The 25,442-nt window shown below is 33.2% G+C and overlaps 2 protein-coding genes across 5 annotated transcripts; both read right to left on the bottom strand.

Annotated features, from left to right (window-relative positions):
* Positions 1–4,529: 4,529 nt before the first annotated feature.
* On the bottom strand, positions 4,530–4,904 carry LOC112507394 (protein RADIALIS-like 1). The gene has a single exon (XM_025111967.1). It carries the CDS (start codon positions 4,776–4,778, stop codon positions 4,530–4,532), a length of 249 nt encoding a protein of 82 aa, XP_024967735.1. The 5' UTR covers positions 4,779–4,904.
* Positions 4,905–21,292: 16,388 nt separating this feature from the next.
* On the bottom strand, positions 21,293–22,391 carry LOC112505643 (glycine-rich RNA-binding protein GRP1A-like). 4 transcript variants are annotated; one of them, XM_025109528.1, is made up of 3 exons: positions 22,137–22,389; positions 21,665–21,845; positions 21,293–21,526 (listed from the first exon to the last, which is right to left on the bottom strand). In XM_025109528.1, exons 1-3 carry the CDS (start codon positions 22,248–22,250, stop codon positions 21,474–21,476), a joined length of 348 nt encoding a protein of 115 aa, XP_024965296.1. In that variant the 5' UTR covers positions 22,251–22,389; the 3' UTR covers positions 21,293–21,473. The 4 variants fall into 4 exon arrangements, with proteins under 4 accessions (XP_024965296.1, XP_024965297.1, XP_024965295.1 ...); XM_025109529.1 differs by having other exon boundaries at positions 21,689–21,845; positions 22,137–22,388; XM_025109527.1 differs by having other exon boundaries at positions 21,293–21,845; positions 22,137–22,391.
* Between the last annotated feature and the right edge of the window lie 3,051 nt (positions 22,392–25,442).

The raw sequence follows: 25,442 nt of genomic DNA, 5'->3' as shown, positions 1-25,442 counted from the left end.
TTTTTTTATATTTTATAATAATAGTAGTTACATTTTCATTCTTCACCATAACCGGCTAGAGTTGTTCATGGGCACGATGACCCGTTAAATCTTGTCCATCCGATCCGCTAGAAATACGAGCTTGGACAACCATTATCGAGAAAATGGACGGGTCCGAGTTTGTTCGTTAATATTAATGGACGGACGTGGACAATGTAAAAATAAATATGGACATATCATTCAAGCCGTTTATATTTTATAATTAATATTTTTTTATGTTTAATTTAAATTATACTAGTTTATTTTAAAATTAAATTATTAAAGTTATAAGATGAGACTCTTTAGTTATTCTTGAGAACCCAAAAGGCTAAGGGGTTATTTGTTTTTAATTTCTTTCTCCACTTTTTGAGATCCATATGTCATTATATGTTGTTTAAAATTTTAATTGCAACGGTGTTTTTTCTTTATTTTTTGGTTTCATATTTGTTAATTAATTGCTCGTGATCAAGTTTATAGATTTATATGAGTTACATTTTTCAGGCCTGTTAGCCTGTGGGCAAGCCCGGTCTGTTTACAAGGCAGGTAATGACAAGTTATTCCCAGAAAAAAGAAAAAAAAAAAACTTGGGTTTATAATATTAGGCCCGTTGGACAAAAAAATAAGTTAGGCTCAGCAAGAGCCCAACCCATGTCTGCAAATGATCACCTCTATAACGAAACCAAACATTATCTTTATTTCGTTTAGTGTCCATTCACTGTTAGATGAATCGCTCTACTGATGAAAAATTTACTCCGTCAGCAGGTACACGCCTCTAACAGGATGAGGATCTCCAGCTAATTGGGTAAGTGGTGTGGATGGATATTGTTTTTCCTATCTAAAGCGGGTTAAGGTTTAAAGTCAAGGATGAGGATGATATTGCCGCCCTTAATAATAACCAACATATATTTTAATATACAATCTAATTTGTATATTTTTTGTTGCTTAATAATTTGTATACTTTAAAATTTGTCATGAACTATGATTACATGTGGTCGGTCATGTCATTATGTGTTTTTGAAACTTAAGGATTTTTTTTACTGAAAAAACTCGTTTCTTTCTTTTTATTTTAAAATAATTAATTTTTTTTTTCTAAACGCATTTTTCGTACCCGTCGAGGATTTCCCCTGGACCAAGTCGAGCATGCATGAACAAGTCAAGTGCATCTTTTATTCTTTTCTTTAGTAGATTCGGGTCTTTATGAACCTCAACCAAAGACCGTGTGCATAATTAAATCATCCCAACAATGGTCCAGCTAATTGGGAGAGAATTCGTATATTCAGTTTTCTTTGAGATTCACATTTTCTGACTGAAACATTCAACGGAGTGTTTTGTATATAATGTACAAAACGCTATAAAAACAATTGAATATATAAAGTTTACTATAAAATCAGTAAGAGATCGAAGCAACATACAAACATGTCTATTTTTTCTGATAAAAATAATAAACGTTAGAAAAACTTGTACCCAAAACATGATGTTTCCTATTTCTATTACAGAGAATCATTCACGTAAATTGCTTTGAATGGGTAAATCAAATATTTGCCCTCGATTATCATTAGGGATTGTCTTAATAATCAGTTATTCGTAGTCTTTGAATTGAGAGCTGCTGATCGCAAAGATATTTCTCCCATCTCGTAATTTAAACACTCTCTTTTCCATTTTCGGGTTTGATTCACCTGTGTGGTCTTGTTTTTTTTTTTTTTTTAAATACATAATATTTATATACGGCAAATACAACAAATAAAACTCACACACCATCATCACCTTCGTGGTCTTTGTTTTGTAATATTTTCGTTAGCTTTTGTTTTGTTTCGTGTCCCCTTTGGCCTCTACACCTTGCAGGCATGTTCAGTATTTTCTTTAACATATTTGCTTAATAATACTGTTATTTTTTTTAAAAAAAAACAAATTTTTATAACTAGTTATGAACTCATGCAATGTAACATAATACAAAATTTTATTATTAATCGCAAATGAAAAGTTAATATAATTCAGTCATTCAAAAAGATAATACATACTTTATAACGTATTATACTGTATTAGTATAGGTCAACGTTTATCATGTATTTAAATGTATATATAATATTGCTAAGACTTGGAGGTTGTTTGTTTACCTCTTAATATTTTCATTAAGAGACAACTTCTGAATCCTTAAGAGGTGAATCTTGTTTGACAAAAAAAAGGTCTGTCTCTTAATGGTTCTAAAACCCGCTGAATGATTTTGTATAATGGGTCTCCTTTAACCATTCAGCGCCCTAATTTCATTATAAACAACTACCAAACAATTATATTTGATTTTACATTATATCATGAGAGCATCTTAATCATTTTTAGGGGTGAGCAGCGGAACCGGGTACCCACTTGCGGAACTGGAACTGCATTGGAACTGCCGGTTCCGGAACCGGAACCGGAACCGATATGAGTGGTTCCAATCCCGTTCCTAAAATACGGAACCGATAGAGAATGGTTCCGGTTCTCAATTTTTCGGAACCGTTACCCGTCGGGACCGGGTACCCTGAACCGGAACCGACAGGTACCCGATATTTTTCAATTAAAAAAATAATTAAATTTTTTAATATAATTTGTGAAATTTTTTTATATAATTTGTGCAGTTTTTAATACAAAGTTTATGCAATTTTTTATATATAAAATTTGTGTAGTTTTTTTAACACTCAATTATTTATAGGTACCGTACGAGGTTGAGGATGCGATGAGTATGCAAGAAGTTGAAACGAGATTCAGAATTTGAGATAAAATGATTCACATTTTTTCAAATTGTGTGTTTAATTTGATTCGTAGTATGTAATCGTTAAACTTTGAATATTTACAGTTATAGTATATAATCGTTAAACTTTCAACATTTACTATTAGTTTATTATGGTTTGTAATCGTTAAACAATATTTGTAATCATTATTTCATATAATTTTTATTCATGTTTATTTATTTAGTGTTTTGACAATGTTTTATCTTTTGTTTCTAAATAACAAAATTTTAATATTTTAGGAAGCGGGTACCTGGAACCGGAACCGGTTCCCGACGGTTCTGGTCCCGGTTCCAAAAATTCAAAAACCGCTCTAACCGGTTCCAGTTTTAATATCTCAAGAACCGTCGGTTCCGGTTCCTGTCAAATAGGGCGGGTACCCGCCTATGCTCACTCTTAATCATTCTGATCACTTACTCATTATGTACCATACCATTCAGCAACTAACAAACAGTCCCTGAATGTGTATTATGTAATTGGAACGTGGAATTTAAAAAAGGTTGTAAAAAATAAGTTGTAACAAAATACTATAATTTTAAGTTTTATATATATATATATATATATATATATATATTTTATCAAATATGATTATTTAAAAAACTTAAAAATCAATTTCACCTTGAGATTTGAAAACTGATAATTAGGAGTCCAAACACCAATCAATGGTCCTGGATGCAATCCTTCGTCTCTAGTGAAGGACCATCGTTTTCCCGCCTTTCTACTTTGCAGATTGCAGTTCCATCCATGGCGATGAATTGGAGGCGATATTGTCATCAAAGGTTACAGAATCGTTAGAACGGTAACTTATAATTCAAGTAATTTCTTGTTTAATTTCTTTTGATTTTCAGATTCCTTACGTAATATTGCTCACTAGATCGAATAGGAAATTAGATCAGAACTCAAATAATAAACACATATTTCATTAGTTGATTTGCTATTGATCGACAAAATGCTAATGAATACGTAGAAGAAATCGAAAAGCACATTTCGCCTTATTTGCATTCGAAGGACGATGTGCATTTAGCCAAAATAAATGAAGAACGAGAGAGATCTGCCAACTTGTAGCAGAAAATCAAAATACATCAAGGAATCAATCTAATGATTCCCCCATACTAGTTACAATTAATTGTACTGAAGAAGACGATCGTTGGATCTTTGTTATTGCTACTTGTCCATCATCCATGCTTGCTTTCATGGAGACGTTCATTATCCTGCATCATAGTCAAACAGGTTCATGATTTTAACAGGAAATATAGCATTTTATTGAAATATATGCTTTTCATGCATGCGTTTGTTGCAATGTATGTAGTTCTGTTACTAGGGTGTGGCTTCAATATCCACTTTGGTGATGTGAAAGCTGCAAAATCACATGATTGCTGTCAAATTGGTTTGCAAAATTTTCAAGAATGTCTTTTTGCTGCTTTTACGGTAGCAAACTTCTGTTCAAACTAATGTCTCCACACGACTAGCTAAAATTTTCATGACTAGTTAAGTGTCTGATCTACACAGCTAGCCAAATTAGATTCATTGCCCCAGATGACTATTTAATTCGTATATGATATATACCAAGAGGGTTGTAGTTACCTCTTTCTGTAAAATGTTGTGAATTTGAGGGTAGATGCAACATGTTAGACATGTGAATGTATCTGCTATTGGGGTTACTTAGGTGTCTAGACACTATACAAGGTGAAGGACTTCATACTATACGAATGAACCCGGCTCATTGTAGGATTATAAATGTTACCTTAATTATGCCCCTTTAGTAGTCCTGTATTTAGGGAAAGGAACTCGACCACTCTCGATGCTGTTGATATCCTCCACAAGGAGTTGAAAATGCCTCTCCACTTCCTGTGCCGTTTTCCCAGGAACGGCCTTTGCGACATTGTGCCAGCGGTCAGGGGTGTCCTTGTCAAACACAGCGAGCGCCTTTTCGAAGGCCTTGTTCTGCTTGTCAGTCCATGAACCTGATCCACGTGAAGACATTGAGCTAGATGCCATACAAATTAACACTCAAGAAAGTTGAAACAAGGCTGAGCTTATGTCTTCTAATGCAAAGGAAAAACGAGGAGTGGGGATGACAGAAAGCTAGGCAAAATATGGTGAGACTTGGGAGGGAAAGAACCCACTCTTCTAAGTGTAGGCGCAAGAGCTGATATGTGTCTATAGGTGACAATGTGTGTCTTTTATAGGCTCCAGGAACAGTGGGATGAGGTGGAGTCCTGCTAGTTGGCCTATAAAGCTGGCCAAACGAGAAGAATTTTGGATGATTTGTCTCCTTAAGCACCACAAATGAGCAGGACAAAAACTATCTCGAGCATGGTGGAAGAATCAGAATCTCCAAGAACCATTAGTCGTCCTATTTACAAGTATTTTTCATATCTTGGATAGTTGGATGACGTCTTATACGGTATAATCTTCTCTAATACCATATCAAAGTTCCAAACAAATGGAAGTAATATATTTGACATATGAACTTAATTAGTATATCAAAACACTAAGGCCTCGTGATTTGTTTATTGGGTCACCCGTTAGGTACGTCCAATAACTCGGTGTCTTAGACTTTAAGCATGCCCAGTTGAAAGAATCAACATCTTTGGATTCAGAAGATAGGTATTTCCTTTTTTTCAGAGCTGAAATCTTTAAATCCAGGAAGTGCTCTCATAATTACTTGTACATCATGGATTGAAATTTGAACTTTGCTCTGCTTATGGGATGTCAGATTTGGAAAAGAAGGTAGCCTAAAAAAGGCGGGAGTGACCAAACAAAAGATTTCACGAGGGTGTCAAGAATCAATCTTTACCAGTTCACGAGAAAAGGAAAAACCTTTGAGTTCTGCAGAAACTAGGAGAGGTTTATCTTAAGATGTCCTTTGTCCTGAACAAAAATCCAATTTTTGTTAGCTGGCTCGGACTGTGATTTTGTTACACCCATTCTACATTAAGAGGTTAACACGTGTTACCTACTACTCTCCCGAAGTAGTTCCTAAGTTCAAAAAATTTCTGTTATATTACAATATGGTTTTTTTTGTTCCTTTCTTTATGTTATTCATTGTTTTTGTGTAAGCCAGCTCAGAATGTGGTATAGATGTGGGATCTTTCAATCTTGTGTAATCTTACACTTGCATTTTAATTTATTTGCAGTAAACATTGGTAGGAATACCTTTTCTCTAATTTCCTCTTTTGTTGGTGTTCATTAATTCTGAAGTTGTTTAATTGTTGATCAGCCGTTTTATTCTTGGAGAAGGCTTGCTATCATCACATTATTTACGTAGATAATATATCTTAAATTTGGAGGTGAGGACCAAGGACTAAGAAAATACATGGAACCCAAAAGAGGCCTTGAGTAGAAAAGAAATCTACGTTCCAATATATATTGAAGATAAATGATCCATTTCTAGCCAATGTGGAACTCAAAAGGGACTAATGAGATAGATTGTGCATGCTAACTACATGTTAAAACTCAGTTTTAGGTTTCACGTGACAAGAAGTTCCCAACTTGGTATGGAAGAAAAAGGATATCATTATGTGCAAATATAGTATGTATCATTATCACGGTCGTATCCACTTCATGCTTCAATGGCCACTGAAGAGGAGAGGAAATAGATTGGTCTCAACTCAGGAGGGAGAACCGGTAATAGAGACTAAGCCGTTGATTTTGGTTCTATATTTGTTCAAATAAAATGCTTTACCAATTCCATGCGTCTTATGAGAATATGTAGAACCCTTTTAGATTACTTTTTAAAAGAGCCCTTTAACATAGAAGGGAACTTCCACATATATGGAGGAGAAATGGTCCAAGACTAGTCGATGTCGGACTCAAACATGTTTATACAAAAAATATTTCCTTCTAACTTGTCGATCTTCCCATTCGGGTTGAAGAGCAAAAGGGTGGCTTGAATACCATAATTTGATTTAGGGTGAAAGAAGGTTGGAGTGGTATCTTTCAAGAGAAGCTAAAACTGCACAATTGAGGAAAAAGAGTTGGTCATAGATACAAGCGTGTGCCCCCAATTAGTTTGGGATAAATGGGTTGTGTTGTATCTGAATACAACAGCTTCATTAGATCAACTTTTGAGTTTTATGATATTGTGTGATCTCCGAATAATTTAGTCGTAACCTTCATGGTGACCGAAGCATATTGCTTTTAAAGTCAATAATATATCTCCTTTTTTCTTATAGGTGTTGTCTTGATCCACTGCTTTACTGTCTGATTGATTCTTGGCCCCATTCTGCTGCTCATGGGTCCATTTCAATAACAGGTCCTTCTTAACATTTTTATGTAATGTTCTAATAAAGTATTTGCTTGTTTTAGTCTAGCTATTTAGGCCTACACAAAGACAAGATGGATCTGCTTACATCCTACCCTTCAAATACTACTTTTGTGTGAGATATATACCTGATTCGTTTGGTTTGTAATGCACTGAAAGATGAAGGTAACTCCATCAACTTGGAAGGTACATGAGAATATTATCTTTCTTCGTTGCTTAAATTTCTACCATCCAAATATTCTTGATTTGAACTTGAACTCCAGTAGTAATCTTATATATTAATTAGTGTAATGCCATCAGAAGCAGAGTTATGAGAGAATTTTTTGGGGGTTTAACTTGTAGCAAGCACTAGAGTGAATGGAACCATATTCAGTGGCAAAACGTATATCTGCTTCGAATGATGATAAAGTCGATTAGCTTTCACACTTTTGAGGTTCATTGTGCAACACAGATGTTTGAACAATTTATATGGCCAGTAGCCCAGTTACATAGGCAACATAGACTTTAGTTAGCTACTTACTTTGGTATCCACAAAACAAGTGGCACCGACACATAACACAAGTGGCACAGATGAATCTTGCTATAAAAATCTTGATGACCAAACACACTTTGGGCGGGGGGGGGGTTAGTGGGTGGAATGTAAACAAACTTGATTTCTATCTTAAAGAACACTAAATGGTTGTTTCTTTAAAGATCGAGGAAATGGAACAGATTTGAGACATCAGTTGAGTTGAGTGTTTATTAAACCCATTTCGTGAAATTATGTCATACTGGAAGAAAATAATACGTAGACAAAAACTGAAGGGGAGTTGCTTTCTTTGGTGGTCACTTTTATGGATTAGTTTTTCCAATTTTATTAGACAATTAGCTTATTACATTATGTAGTCAACTGTTGTCAAGTGATCTCTCTTTCAATCGTAACTAACTTCTCTTCAACACTTATAGAATGAATCTGATTTATATGCATAGCATACACTAGTTTTTTTATTTTTATTAACTTGGATATCCAACCCGCTATACGAGCCGACTAATCCCAGAGCGACCACCTGCTTTGCAGATAGCCCGGAGTCACCGCATTTGAACCTTCGTGGCCACAAGGGGATTTTTATTTCTTCTTAGATTTGAATCTAGGACCTCCTGGTACTTTTGACCTTTGGAGTCACGCTCAAACCAATCAGGCACCACCCTTGTGGTTTAGCATACACTAGTTTGTGTAGCCTAACGATGAAACAGGATGTAAAATTTATTTGTAAACCCAAAATGGAAAATAAATGCAATTTCTCTTTAAAAAAAATCCAATATATATGTTTGAACTGATTAATTTTATGGAGTACTTTGTCATATTTAGTAGGACTCAACATTTGTGGAGTATTTGAACATGTTATCAGTTAGAAGCTTTTAAGTTTTGTACGTAAGTAGTAATAAGTTGTAGAGTTGAATTTTAAAAATATTTTAAGAACATAAGGTAAATACTTTTATAGTATAGTATCGACAAGAATGCAAAATCATATTTATCAATGATTGCTGATGTTAGCCCATGGATTGAAATTCTCTTATTTGGCATCAAAAATCCATATTGCTGTGATCCTCAAAAGATTGTGGAACTTTGGAGAAATATACAAGTTGTTGAAGTTGCATTCATCGAATATCGCCACATGATAGTGGGGCTGTGGTGATCAAGACACCAAAAGTAGGCAATGGATAGGAATCGGTACAACTAGGGTTGTATGCAAAGTTGACATCTAAATATCGATATGTAGGAATTAGGGGTGCTTATGGGTTGGGTTGATCGGGTTGAGGACATTTGAACAACCCAACCCAATGTTTGCGGTTTGGAAAAATCTTAACCCAACCCAACCCAAAGTGCAACCCAACCCAACCCAACTCGTACGGGTTGGTCGGGTTGATACTTTGGTATATTAAAATATTCTTCTAACTTTTAATATGTTATTTCTTTACTCATAATTTCTTTTTCATCATCAACCATTTGATACAACTTATTCATATTTATTACGTATATCACATTCAGTTAATTTTCTCAATTTACATATATATGTTCACAGTTACTGAATGAGTTATATAGAGATATGAATAGATTGGAAATATGTGTATATGAAAAGCATACTTGATAGTGTAATTGTCTAATGTATATATTAATAAAAATTCAACAATCATATTAAATCTAAGAAATAAAAGGATATCGAGTTCGTCGGGTTCATCGGGTTGGGTTGGGTTCAAATAATAGTAACCCAATATCAACCCAATATCTACGGTTTGACAATTTTACAACTCAATTAGACATCGGGTTGCTTCGGGTTGGGTTATTTCACATTGGGTTGGGTTGGGTTGATCGGGTTGGTCGGGCTGGTCGGGTTTTTGAGCACCCCTAGTAGGAACATCATCGTTCTATCACATTCCAAAAGAAGATAAGATTAACGAGTCAATTATCTTCTGATCAACTACAGGTTTATAGGACGCCAACAATTTTTAGGTGTCAGTAGACCATTTTACAAAACCAAATAATATAACTCTTTTCTAAAGGTATTGTAATAAGTTTATAAGATGTTTTTGGGTGTCTTAACAAGTTCTTTAAGATACTTTCAATATAGAGGTTGGTTCAGGTTAGGGTGAGAAGGGTAAGAAGGGATCTTCACTCTTGGATCAATGACCCCTTCTTACGCCTATTCTCACATGATACTTCGTCTTCAATATAAAAAATCGTATTAACTATTTTATAGGACACTTTTGAGAAGTGAGCTATGAACAAATCTTTTTATAGGACACTTGTTTTTATAAGACATTTTTTCAAATAGTGTCCTATAAAATAGCTAATGTGATTTTTTTTATAAAAATGTTTTAAAAAACTTGTTATGACATTAAAAAAAATGTTCTATAAACTTATTACAACATCATTACTTTTAGATAGGACGCTTCAAATCTTATAAAGCGGTCTATTAGGACGCTTCAAATCTTATAAAGCGGTCTATTAGGACACTTAGACATTTTTGATATCCTATAAACCCAATTTCGTTTTAGTATGACCCTTCACATCAATATGTTTATTTCGACCGGTTTTTTAGGAGCTTTATTAAGCTTGTTGATTTCATCAAAGGTCATTGATCCTCATCACAAAGACCATGTCTTTTTTTTTCAAGTCATCTAAATTTCTTGAATAATCACTATCCCATTTTGTAGAACAACCCAACCTCTTTAGTACCTTGCAAATACAGTAAAATTTATTTTACAACCAAGAGATGAATCTATCGTAGATTCGTAGGTGATATAGCACGGACCCGAAAGTTAACGGGCCTTTTTGAGATCAACGGGAGAAAAGCAAATGAGCTCGAAATAAGCCCAAGTTATGGTTTCCTTTATTTGATATCCTTTAATCTTTATTTAATTAATTAAATACTTTCCTAGTTGGTTTAAGATTAGTTTAATTTTAGATTCTATAGTTATCCCTTAGTTTATTCTACAAATAGGGTTTATTGGTTTTTTCTTATCAGTTCAGTTTAAAGTTAATTATGATCAGTAAAATTATCCTTATAGTTTCATCTCTAGTTTTATAAGAGTTTTTCTCTTAGATTTCGGAGTTTCATGCTTGTAGGTTCGTTATCTTTTAGGGTTTAGACGTCTGTTGAACCTTTTGCGTTTTCCCGCTACGTCAGTTGGACGTTCTATGTACCTGCTATTACGACATGCTATATAGCCTTTCTAGCTACATTTTGGTTATGTGACAGCCGGCCCCTTCTAAAATGAAACCAAGTTAACCACAAGGGTGGTGCCTGATTGGTTTGAGCTTGGCTCCAAACGTCAAAAGTACCAGGAGGTCTCAAGTTCAAATCGAAGGAGGAATAAAAATCTTCTTGTGGCCATGGAGGTTCAAATGCAATGACTCCAGGCTATCTACAAAGCAGGTGGTCGTTCTGGGATTAATCAGACTCGGATATCCAGGTTAATAAAAAAAAGTTACTTCATGATTAATTAGCCATCCATGCATGTTGGTGTTTTCTTTGTGATTCAATTGCAAGTGTATATATACTGGATCATTTTGAGCGACTTTCTCTTCTTTGCACACACCATTTCAGGGTATTAAGATTGTACAGTTATGTAGCTTCCTCTCATCTGGAATATTATCAGCATGGACGTTGTTACAGCCAAAATTTCCAAAACAAATTACAACAGGTTTTCTCCTCCTCTATGCTTCCTCTTATTTTATAGTCCTTTTCTTCCAAAATAACTGTTTACTTTTCTATTTATGTTTGTCTCAAAATAAGTGTTCACTATCAAAATTAGATAACTAAATTCTCAAATTTACCCTTAATTAATGTACAAATATATAAGAATTTTGAAGAGAGAGAGAGATTAAATAAGGGTGGATATGTCGTTTGGTGAACAAAAAAATGTAATAATTATATATATTTAAAACTGTATGTTATTTCAATAACATTTATTTTGGGATGGATAAAGTAAGTGTGTGATGTATTTCTATAGTTAAGTGCTTCAGGCCATAATTTGTTTTAAATTGCACTTTGTTGTCAAAAAAACAAACACACACACACATATATATATATATATATATATATTATATTATAAAGCATTTGATAAAAATTATTGAAAATTATTTTTTTATGTATGAATTACAGTTTATTGATACATATTATTTAAAACTTAAGATTACAAGTAAATTGTGCGTAAATACAAACTTATCAAAACTTCATTTTTGAATTCGTGTAACTAATTGCAGATAAATATAATCAAACACCGGATAAACACATTATTTTAAATATAAACACAATTAAATATAGGATAAACATCTCATTTTAAATATAAAAGATCTAAAATGTAATTAAGATAAACAATTGAGTTCTAATTGAAAACTTAATTATTATTTTTATAAAAAATTATGTTATTAAATCAAAAATAAATTATTTCGTTATTAAATATAAATTAAATTATTATAAAAATCTAATTCAATAAATTACACCAAAAAACGAGAATTTTTGAATAGTTAATTTGATACCAATATCGATATATTTTATTCTAATTTATATAATATCTTCAAATTTATATTTCATTTAAAAATAAAAAACATTATCGGTTTCTCAAAAACACATATAATCGTATTAATCGATAGAGACAGAATAAAATGAAACATTAAAATCGAGATGTATCTTGTTACATTGCACGAGTGTCCTTCTAGTATATATATATATACACACACACACCCCCTATAGGGGGTTGTTCTTTTGTTAATCAAGCTATGGTGTTAATTTTGTTAACCCTTCACATCCTTCAATTTTTTTGATCTACGGTTGAAAAGATACAATGATATCCTTATAATATAACGGAAACACATGTGTTATAGACAAGTGTGAACTTAGGTGAACAAAAGCATTCTTGAAAAATTAAAATAACATCTATCATACCTAAAATTCAGTTCCAATACTTGCCTTTGGTTTTTTATAACCAAAATTATATCATCTCTTTCAAGTTTATCAACTAATATGTTCATAAGCTCAATCGTGTGCTCATAATGAAACTAATGTCTTCATAAGTGGAGAATAATAGCAAAATCATATGTTTATAGGTGAAACATTAGATGTGTTCACAAGTGAAAATGAAAAATATTGAGATTGTAATTTTGTTCATAGGTGAAACTGTGACCATGTTCACAGGTGTTACCAAACATGTTCATAAGTTACATCACAAACTTTATTTAATGGACCGTTACATCACAAAAATATAGCTAAAATCATATAATTTTGTAACCTCCATTTCAGTAGCGGAATACATGCCTTTTAACTGGGTGACCGTACTTAAAGAGAAGTAAAAGAATAAATGTATAACATAGTGGATTAAGTTTTACCTACCTAAAAGATAAAAAAAATCGTAGGGGCCCAGACCCCCAAAGGCCACTATAGGCCTCCGCTCCTACTCCATTTAAATGCCTTAGAATAATACAAAAACATAAAATAAATTACTAAATCGTCCTTCACAATAAATACAATGTGATGTATAAACCATGACATTAAATGAATTCTTATTGGTTCAGAGAGTTAATATAGTTAATACAAATAGATTGGTTAACAAAAGATCTTACCTATTGGGGAAAGATGAACTACAAACCAAACTTTTTATACGAACCATGAAAACCATCGATTCATTAGTTATTTTAGTGAATTTTTTCATGAAATAGTTTAATAATGATGAAATTGATTCAAATAATTTATTTCCTGATGAAAATGTTTCATATATTTTTGTTTCTACGTAAAAACTACATTGTTTCATGTATTTCTCGATCTTGATGAAATTTATTTACTAAAATTAATATAATAAAGATGATAATGTCCATATTTATTTATTCGAAACAACTTCATGACAAAAATTCACTAAAATAAATGATGAAATTGACGGTATTCACGGTTTGTACAAATTGAGATCGGGTGATTTTTCAAGGAGGTGGTCGAAAGATCGACCTTGAGATGACATTTTCTTTCTTGAGCTTTCATGGGTTACAAAATTAACTAGCACATCCAGCTTACTTTATCGACAGCCTAACCAGATGAAGGATTGAGGAAATTGGGAGCATCTGCCTTTACTTTATTTAAGGGGAGTTTTGAATCTCATGTCATCAAAAATAGGCAGACTTTGAACAACCAGATAAGAATCAGTTGCACTTTCAAGGGCTTTCGTCCATCTTCCGCTCATCTATCTTCGGATGCAAGTAATAATCTTGAATGATGCAGTTACATATCTCTTAGGAGGCACTACCTCCAGACCTGCCCGACTTCCTCAACCTATTGGTCGAGTCACTTCCTTCCACCCGCCTTACAAGGACCTACTAGACTATCGACTTTAGATAGCCATCTTCCCCATATTCTTCCTTTTCACTCGTTTCGACTTCAGCTTTATAGAGTGTAAAAGCTTCAAAAGCTTCATCTTTTGAGTGTAACAAATAAACTTATAAAAAACGACTAAAGTCATCATAAAAAATAATGAAATACCTTTTACCTCATCGGGTATGTATTCCATTTAATTTACAAATATCAGAATGAATCAACTCTAAAATTGATGTGTCCCTTTTAATAGAAGGAAAAGGTTTCTTTGTAAACTTTGATTTTACACAAGTTTTGCATTTTCCAAAATCTTTGTTATCAATTTGGATTAATCATTTGTTATGCATCTTTTCAATATTTTTTATATTTGTATGCGCAAGACGTTTATGCCATAAAGAAATAGAACAAACAAAATAATCCAAAGAAGCAAATTTATTAAATTCATTTGGGATTACATCAATCATGGAAACAGAAAAAGTGGAAACATCTTCAAACGTGGTTAACACATTACTTTCTACTGAATCCCTCGTTCCGACCTCCTCACTCAAATTAAGGCAATACATACCCAACTAGTAGTATCCCTTTCCAATGAACGTCTTCCTCTTGTAAATCACGATCTTCCTTGCCTCCATATTTATTTCAAACCCGTTTTCATCAATTTTACTTGCAGAGACGAGGCTCTTGTTAATGGAAGGCCCGTGAAGAACATTTCGAAGAGTGACGGTCTTGCCGGAAGTGAACTTCAGTAGCACGGTACCCATTCCAATGACATCCGCACGGCCATTGTTAGCAACTATCACTTCCTTCTCATCTCGAACCGATCCATATTCAACAAACTTAGACCTGGAGTCACAATTCTCGTAGAGGCCTATGAGATCATATCAATCTCTTCCATGTGGAGATTCGCCACAAGGTGTTGAATCCCCTCAACAGAATTAGCAGCACGGGGTCCGGACTTTCTGTCCTTGCATTCACGAGCATAGTGTCCCGTCTATCCGCAGACGTGACATCTTCCGACCCTCTTAAATTTCTTCCCCGAGTTCGATTGACTGCCAGATCTCTTGAAACTCTTCTTTTGTGGAACCAAGTTCCAGTTTCTGTTTGGCCCTCCGGCCCTGCCCTTACCCTTGCCTCCAGCCTGCACGCTGTTGGCGTTCATCAAAGACTTGCCTTTCCTTTCCCGATTACGTGCCTCTTCCTCAATTCGAAGATGTTTTAGTAAATCATCCAAAGAGTAATCTTCGGTTTTGTGCATCATTCTTTTAGAAAAATCTTTCCAAGATGGAGGCAGTTTGTCAATCACCACCAATATCTCAACAGAGTGTCAAATCACACAGATTGAATCTATCCTTCGTGATAGATTCAATGAAAGAAAGGAGTAGAAGCAGAAAATTTCTCAACTGGCCATTATCTCTAAAAGTGTGGAAGACCAAGTCATAAACCGATTTGTTTTAAAATAAACCACTTTCACGAATCCCGCGCCCGCGCCTCCTTATGCCACCTTCGCGAATCCCGCGCCCTCGGCCACGGCCACGCGCGCGCGTGTGTGTTGGGCCTTTCACTCAAGACCCCCACCATGAGTCCACCAACTTGTTCAAAGCTCATTTCTAGATAAAGCCTTATAAGCTTCTCTATAAATTAATTTTCTACAAATGTGGGATGAAAGCTAAACTTCCAACGTACAAAATTTCTATCAATTACGGTGTTGTTACCCCTTGTTTTTAACTTGGTCCTTCCTCTTCATGTTATCCCAAATATGTTTGGTGATGTCTTTGCAAAGAAAGGTTTTCGAGATTGAACGACCAATAGTATGTGTGCAGAAGAGATGATTCTTTGCTTTAAGATCGTTCAACTTTAGCCCTTCGAAATCCTTTGCCCATTTGTTAGCACAACACCTCATGACCAACAACTTCCCAAAGTTCTTTGGACCAAGAAGTTGTCCATCGGCATCCTCCAATGGTCGTTGTGACTTGTGACCATCGATGCATAGAATGGCATGTGGTACAAAACTTGTGGAAGCAATCGATTTCACTTCTAATCTTTTTGGAAAATGATTAATATGAAAAAGTAAAAGTTCATAATAAAAATACAGATAAATAGGCAAAAACATAACTGAAAGTTACATAAAAGTAGGTACTATCACATGTTCAACGAACTCCTATGAGTCCCCATTGAGTACTCACATCGAAAAAGAGTAGAGTTTTCACTTCAGGTTCGGATCTTGTCTCGTCCACCTCAGTTCAAAGACACCACGATTTACCTTTCTTTTTATGGTCGTAAAACGAACATTCTAGAGTGTTTTTTCCCCCTAGAAACTCCTGTGGCTTGGCATTTAATTCACACCATGACTTGATAAAGACTGGGAGACCCCACGAGCACACTATTACATTTCATGGTAATTGGTAATATCTCTTTCTAGTTCCATTTCTAGTGAAGCAAATAAAATAAGAATCCACGACTTTATTGGAACCGAATAAAATCTACCATTCAATAGAATCATTGATGGAAACCGAATATCACACCATAATACAATCAAACAAATCATATATATATATATATATATATATATATATATATATATAGGGATGAGTTATTATATAACCCTCTACATTTGTACAATCAATACAACTCAATCTCAACCGTCCATTTAATTTGATGAATATGTGATTTCATAAAGGTTTTGATTGTTTCTTAAGATAAAGTATTGATCATAATTAATAAACTCTAATCATCTTCTATAAATATTCAAATCATAATAAATGAACTTTCATCATTTCTATAAATATCTTAATTGATTAGGTTGCATTGGTTGTACAAATGGACATGATTGTATTTGAAATATACCTTTTATATATATATATATATATATATATATAGGGTTGGGTTCACGTGAGACCAAAAGATTTTCGTGAGACTCGTAAGACCAATTTATGCTCATTGATTAACTTTATAAGCTAATGATCTAAAGTTGCAGGGTGGCAATTTTGTGATTATTGAAAAGTCTCGTGGCAATTTTGTGATTATGAATCTTCATATTGTAGATCTAATCCAATGGTTGAGAACTGTTCTTACGGGTCTCACGAAAAATCATTTGTCTTACATTATCCCATATATATATATATATATACCTGGGATCATATGAGACCAATATGTTTTCGTGAGACCCATGAAACCACTTTTTTACACTTGAAACTTCACAGCAAAACGTTGTGAAAGTAACTTTCACAAAGTTTTTGTTGTGAAGGTTCATGTTTTTTTTTTACATTCACAATGTTTTGCTGTGAAGTTTCAAGTGTAAAAAAGTGATCTCACGGGTTTCACGAAAATAGGTTGGTCTCACGTGAAACCGATATATATACTAGAAAAGTACTCGCACAATGGAGCGAGATACAACTCAATTTTAATATTTCTTTTTATTATTTTTGTCTTAATCGATGTTATAATGTGATTTTGAGAAAACAATAATGGTTTTATTTTTTAATAAAGTATAAATATGAAGATATATTATTAAAAATTGAAAAAAAAAATAATTGATATTGGTATCAAACTAACTATTTAAAATTTCTCCCTTTTTCTGTGTATTTCTTTAATTCATTTTTTTTATTTTTAGTTTGATAATATAACTTTTTATAAAGATAATAATTAAGTATTTCGTTAGAACTCAATGATTATGTTAATTATATTTTAGATTTTTTATATTTAAAATGAGATGTTTATCTTTTATATGATTATGTTTATTTACAGTTAGTTATACAAATTCAAAATGAAGCTTTAATAAATTGTACTTAGGCACAATTTACTTGTAATCTTAAATATTAAGTAATGTGCATCAATAAACAGTACTTAATCATAAAAAAAGATTTTTAAAAGTTTTTGTCAACTGCTTTATAATATAGCATCGATAAATATGTGTGTATAGGGGCCTAATCAAATGAGAACTAATTAGTTTGTGGTAACCGTGAGATCTAATCTTAATTACAAATCAATAGATAAATTATGAAATTTATAATTTTGGTATTTTGAATTAAAATTTTAATGCAAGGATATTTTTGGTATTTTAAAACTCTCCTCTCTCATTTCTTCTCTCTCCGGCCACCGTCCTCCGGTGATACCACAATGGTATCACAATGTATCATATATGTGATTGGGTATCACATTGAGGTCGTTTGTGTGGTTGATCGGAGATGTAACACAATGGTATCACAATGCATCTTATATATGATTGGGTCTCACAATATATCTTTTATTTAACATAGTCAATATTTTTATGTATCACAGTGGTATCACGGGAGGACGGTGGCCGGAGGACGGAGAGAGGAGAGATGAGAGAAAATACCTAAAATGTCTTTGCATTAAAATTTTAATTCAAAATTAACAAAAATATAAATTTCTTAATTTATCTATTGATTTGTGGTTGAGATTATATCTCACGGTTACCACAAAATATTCAGTTCTTTCTTGAATGGACCCCTATGTGTGTGTATATAGATATATATATATATATATATATATATATAGAGAGAGAGAGAGAGAGAGAGAAAATGTGTGGAATTTTGTTATATTGTTTTATAAAAAGCGATTAAAGAGTGAAAAAACTCGAAATGTATATTGAGAAGAATGGATGCAATTCTAGCCGATAGATCTATAGAGTATAAACTCATCCTAGGGTCTGTTTTTTAATAACTTAATGAGCTTAATGAGACTTATGGCTTATTTGGTCAGCTATATATGACTATTTGGTGGTGGTTTAATGATATATAAAGTGTCTTATTCAATAAGCTTCTGGGGGACTTTATGCAGAAAACCAAGTTTTTTCAAAATCTATTTCTCCCAATTAAAAAGGTGCTTCTTCCATCAATGAAAGAACCATCTCTATCTATACAGACAGATTAATCCACAGACTTATTTATCCATACATCAAAAGCCCTTCTTTTATGAGTAAGTTGATGCTCTAAGGCCTTGTTTGTTTTGAAAAAAAGGTTCTTATTAGCCTATTTGCTTTTCCACTTTATATTTTATAGTTATTTTATCTGGTAAGAGGTAAAACAACATCTTATTTACCTCTTATTGTTCTCCAGACCCGCAGCAACGATATTTCTTAATCGATTAACATTAATTGATCTTTTCTTTCAATCGATCCTTACCAAATTGACCCTCATTTATCTCAGTTCACATATTTTAATAGGACTTAAATGTGTTAAACACCATCAATGCCATATTTGCGTATAAAAACTATCAATTATATAATTTAGATGTAAATTTTGTAATGATGAAAAATAAATACATGAAATTTTATAAATTTATCTATAAATTCAACACTAAAATCTTGTGACGGATAAAATAGATAATTTAAACAAATTCTGACATTTATTAGTTTATAAAAACAAACAGTCTTATTGATTCTGCTTTTAGACTTGATGTTGATGGCAAATTAAAAGATTCCAAAATATGGTGTTGGGATGTTGAGTTCATGTATTGTCAATGTATGTCATGTTCTTCCTCCACAATATTCAATTATGGAATCAAATGCTTTTTACCCTTTCTTAACATAACAACAATACATAAGTTGTGTTGAATTTCAACTTGTTATTATATGTATGTATGATTTATCCTTTGTTGGATGAGAGCATATGGAAGATATTCTTTTTTTTAATATGGATACTTCTTCGTTCTATATTTTAAAAAAGAGTTCAGATAGCTGTTAAAGAAGATTTTAGCATAACTGTTGAAACAATTTTTTCTCAAATCCCAAAATTTCTAAGAGCATCTCCAATTCATATACTATTTAAAGTCTTTGGAGAAAGGTTTTTTTTTTAACATGGATATTCAACTTGTTATGCGAGCCGACTAATCTCAGGACGATCACCTGCTTTGCAGATAGCCTGGAGTCACCGCATTTGAATCTCTGTGGCCATAAGGGGATTTTTTTTTTCCTTGGATTTGAACCTGAGATCTACTGATACTTTTGACCTATAGAGTCAAGCTCAAACCACCCTTGTGGCTTTTGTCATTATATTTTTGTATCATAAGTTTTATCGTATACTCATTTTGATAAAATAACTGAGTAAGTTTTATAGTTTATTCTTTTTAATAAAATATAAATTTCATTTTGAAGGAAAAGAAAATGTCAAGTTATTTTTGAATTTTAATGTTAAGTAATTTTTCATGAACTTTAAAATAAAAAATTAAATAAGAGGCTTTTATAAAATAGATGGAGATATATTATAATGTAATTGATGAAAAAGGTTGTGAAAAGGGTTTTATATTGATTTGTAACAATAGGTTTTTGTTAAAATATATTAATAAAAAATCTTTTAATGACTTATGCATTGTAAATGTTCCTTACAACATCTTTTCTTATTGTTGATTGGTATTGATTCAGTCAGCATCGACCATATCACCTAAAACCGATGCTAATCGCTCACATATTTCACTTACCAAGCCGGCCCAAGATGATATTTTATCATTAACACTTGGAAAACGATCATTTTTGTCGGTGCTTATCCAGACCGCACCCTTACTAAATCAACATCGCTAACCGACCTCTTAATTGTTGGTGGCTTTTGATGGTGCTTTAAATACTCTTTTTTTTCTTTTTTTTATTAACATGGATATCAAGCCCGTTATGTGAACCGACTAATCTCAGAGAGACCACCCGTTTTGTGGATAGTTCAGAGCCATTGCATTTGAACCTTCATGACCACAAGAGGTTGAATTCGAACATGAGACCTCAAAAAACTATTGATCTTTCGACCTCAAACTCAAACCAACCAAACAATTCTGACATTTGAAGTCCAATCTCACACCAATAGGCACCAGCTTGTGACCCTTCAGTCATTCGAGCACTACCCTTGTTGGTGGTTTTTTATGGTGCTCTAAATACTCTTTTTTTCTTTTCCTTTTTTATTAACTTGATATCCAACCCGCTCAATTAATCTCAAAATGACCACCCGTCTCCGTATTTGAACCTCCATAACCACATGAGGTTGAATTCAAAGTAGACTTTCAGACACTTTTGACTTTTGAAACTCAATCTCAATCCAACCGGCAAAATACCCTTGTTGGTGGTGGCTTTTGATGGTGCTCTAAATACTCTTTTCTTTTCTGTAAACAACTTAGAGGTGGATCAAAGCGTCGACCTCTAACGTGTGTATTCATTTATGGCCTAGAATCATCATTCATATAATGAATGTACTTGGCTCATTGATGCTCTACTTTCACCACCATTTTGTGGGTTGTTTCATCTTTCACTCGTTATCTGCTTGCTCATTTCCTAAAAGCTTTCTACAGCTTCGTGATTGAACAGTTGGGGATCAATTCAGATTGAACCACAAACATTAGCCCCAATTACGTCACATTTTTTGCCTCATTTCCAACTTGAAGGATTGAGCAAAAGAAAAGGAAAGAAAAGAAAAGAAAAACAGTTGAATTTCATGGAGGAAAAGAAGGAGCAGCAGATGATTTGATATAAACTCAACAATAACCAAACACAAACAGGCGGTCAAAAACAAGACTGACTAGTAGCACCAACCACAAGACAACAACAGACCATACCCTAATTTCATACACACATCAATTGCCCGACTCTTAATTTCTCCAGTTACCTTCTGGAGCACCGCCTCCCCTTGAGTATCCACCGCCTCCGCCGCCGTATCCACGGTCACGACCGCCTCCGTAACCACCGCCATTACCTCCGTATCCGCCTCCGCCACCACCGTAACCACCGCCGCCTCCTTCACGTCTGCCATATCCACCACCGCCTCCACCGTATCCACCGCCTCCACCTTCACGTCTGCCACCACCACCGCTTCCACGAGACTGTGCCTCGTTGACTGTGATGTTACGACCGTCGAGGCTCTGGCCGTTCATCCCCTCGATCGCGTCTCTCATCGCTTGCTCATCCTTGAAAGTTACGAACCCGAATCCTCTGGATCTGCCAGTCTCCCGATCGTTGATGATCTATTCACAACCAAAACAAAAACAGTCGAGAAAACCAATTAGATTCAATCCGAAAACCTAGTTTCTACATAACGTGAACTAAATAAAACCCAAAATCGATCGATCTTCGTCCCTTAAAAAACGAGAAACGTACCGTTTTAGGTAATAAAAGTAACAGTTTAGAGAGAGTAGTTAACAAAACGAGATCAGAATCAATCAAAGTAACACAAAGAACACAGATCAGGGATCGGGCGTGGCCGAATCGAGCCGGATTCAGATCTCGGATCTCAACCCACGACACACGAAACGGACCTTCGATTCCAAAATCTCTCCATACTGGGAGAAAGCTTCCTCGAGAGACTGGTCGGTCGTTGCCCAAGCAAGACCACCGACGAAACAACGGAACTCCACATCTGCAGACGCCATGATGGTATCAATTGAACTAAAAAGGAAAGGATGAAACCCTAAGCGAAGACGCGACGATTATATAGCAGAAGCAGCTCGGCCTTCAGCCTCGACCATGGTTAGTTGAGCTAATCATATCAGGTAAGCTGCTAACCCTGGTCAAGTTTCATGTCAGATATTTTCATATGTCTATTTTATCCCATGACAAAAAAATCAATCGCATTCTATTTAAAGTTACCTTGTAGAAATAAACATTATAAAGATATAGTAAACTACAAGTTTAGTCCTTGTGGTTTGTGAAAAGTAACATTCTATGTCCTGCAAGTTTCAAAATACAACATGAACGTTTGAATTTTGTTCCTTCCTTTAACGACCATTAAAAAATTTCGTTAGATGAGTGGCGTTTTTGTCTTTTTGTTGATTTCTTTTTTTTTACCTAATCGAAATCAGTTTTATTTTTTTGTGTAGTGATTTTTGATTGGATAAAGAACAAAAAAGATAAGAGTAAAATTACTTATTTGGTCCCAACGGTTTGGTGGTTTTTGCGAAGATAGTCCCTAAATTTTATTTATTATAGATTAGGACTCGTCTTATGTCATTTTGTAACGAATCGGTCCCTCTCTTTAACGGTCATCCAGTTCTTCCGTTAACCTTAAGGGCATTTTCATCATTTTCCTTCTTTTGTCTTTACTCGAGGGATCAATTTCGTAAAAACCATACAAACCACAAAGACCAAAACCGTAATTAAGTTAAGAAAATAAAAAAAAAAATTATACTTTGAGTTTATTAAATTAATTAATTATTATATATTAAGTTTATTTTAATATATTATATATATTTTTCAAAAATATATGCATAATGTATGTATACGCACGCACGTACGATTACACAAATGCACACATATAGTTATACATAGTGAGGTTCAACCGTTCATAGGAAACCACCTCCATTGACCATTAATCTAATTGACGTCAACAATATCTATAAATTAAGAAAACATTTCTCTTGCCACCCTTATTTTTTATTTGAAAAAAGTGAAATATAAACAAAAATCAAGCAAAATAAATTACACCACATTGATTTACTTTTTTCCAGGCTTTCATAATTTTCTGGTTTTTCATTTTTTTAGCGTTTTCTTCTGAACGCAACTCTCTATCACTCAACACAAGATAAACAAAAAGAATGGAAAACCACAAAAAACGATGAAATATATATATATATATATATATATATATAATTTAATGCTAATGGGTTGAAGATTATTAGTTTTATTATATGATGAAATAGTGTTATAATTTAAGATATAATAATAACACTAATGATCTTCAATCGGTTAATGCTAAATGATAACTTTTCTATATAATTATAATTTATTAATTACAACCATTTTTATTATATATAATCGTTAAATTTATATTTTTATGTCTTATTAATTCTAATATATTTTGTATATATTAATTAGTGATATTAAATTATTTGAATTTACGTTTTTATATCTTATTATTTTAATATATTGTCGGCTATTTAGTTTTAAATTCAACTCGTTACAACAAAACATTTATCAAAATATTTCATGACTAAATCTAAATTCCAAATTTTATTTAATTACTTTGTTAATTATATTTAGATGATATATGTTTGTGCCGTCAAATTTTATTAATTAAAGGAGGGACCAAATTCTAAAAATGAAAGTTGGGGAGGGACCAAAATTGTTATAAAAATAGAAAATAGTTCGAATGACCAAATCTGTTATAAAAATAGCAAATCACAAGGACCAAATTTATATTTAACTCAAAAATAACTTAAAAATCAAAATTTTGAGAAAAATACTTCTAATCTATACTATATTATAAAGCATTTGACAAAAACTCTTAAAAAATTATTTTTTATGCGTAAAGTACTGTTTATTAATGTATATTACTTAAAACTCAATATTACAAGTAGATTGTACGTAAGTACAACTTATTAAAGCTCCATATCTGAATTCGTGTAACTAACTGCGGATAAACATAATAAAAAAGATGATAAGATTTGATATTAACATTGATATTTTTTTTAAAATTTTTATGATATCTTCAAATTTATATTTTATTTAAAAATAAAATTATTATTGTTTTATTAAAAACGCATAAAATCGTATTATAACATCAACATAGACAAATAATAAAATAGAAAATTAAAATCGAAATGTATCTAACCAACCTCTAGATTTAATGGTATAGCATTAAAAATAAAATAAATATGTCGTGTTTTGTTGGAAAAAAGATTATTTAATTATTTTAATTTATTTATTTTTGTATGTTTAAGGAGGGAGCATTCATTATGTAGGGACATGCTTATCTTCAATCACCTCTCACCTCGATTATTGGTTGAGTAGGTGACTCACACTTTTACTCTTTTTTGTTTTCATAACTTTTGACTTCTTTTACATTTTTAGTCCTCCATTTCTTCTCAATCTGCTATTTTCATTTATACAGCAAAATGTTCGGCTTTTTAGTCCTCAATTCTACCCATTTCCACCACTAAACACATGTTAAATGTGGTAACTTACCGTCAGTCTATTCTAGTCAACACTATCATCGAACATTAAAGGAACCGATCATGGCATTGACGATATCGTTGATCCCAACTTTGATCGATAAGAATTGGGATTTTGGGATTCTCCTAAGAGGTTACCGTTCGAGTTCTGCAAGGCTAGTGGGATTTTCCTGGCTTTTCTCCAGGGGCCATGGGATTAGTCGAAGGTATGCGCAAGTTGGCCCAGACATCTACGTTTAATAAAAAGAACATTGTCGATTATGTTATCAGTAAGGGATTCCACTCGTGTTATGATGCACACCAAGTGTTTGTCAGAAGTTCTTAGTGAAGTTGTGCTTGTTGTCTTTATTGAGGGCTAAGGTTTTGTGATTGACATTAGGCCAACAATTATTATGAGAAGTATATGTTATCTGTGTTTCACTTACATTTTTTTTTAACAATAAAGGCACTTTTAACTAATATTTCTGCTATCTTGACTATTATAGTATTGTTTGTGTTGGGTCACCTATTGATTTGGTGATGACCCACTGATCTGTTCCTCTACCTTAAGCAACACTTAGTAGTTATTGGTTCTTTGTAAGTTGGTGTCTTGGTACGTACTTAAAGCCATTGGCAAAATCGAAGACTAGCCGATGTGAAGACAGAAGGTCACCGATGCGGTGTTGTGGATCAACT

This window comes from Cynara cardunculus (genome assembly GCF_001531365.2).
Source record: "Cynara cardunculus var. scolymus isolate 2C chromosome LG 2, CcrdV1, whole genome shotgun sequence".
Lineage (NCBI taxonomy): Eukaryota > Viridiplantae > Streptophyta > Magnoliopsida > Asterales > Asteraceae > Cynara > Cynara cardunculus.
The sequence above is the reverse complement of the archived record's forward strand: the minus strand, read 5'-3'. Positions and strand labels throughout refer to the sequence as shown.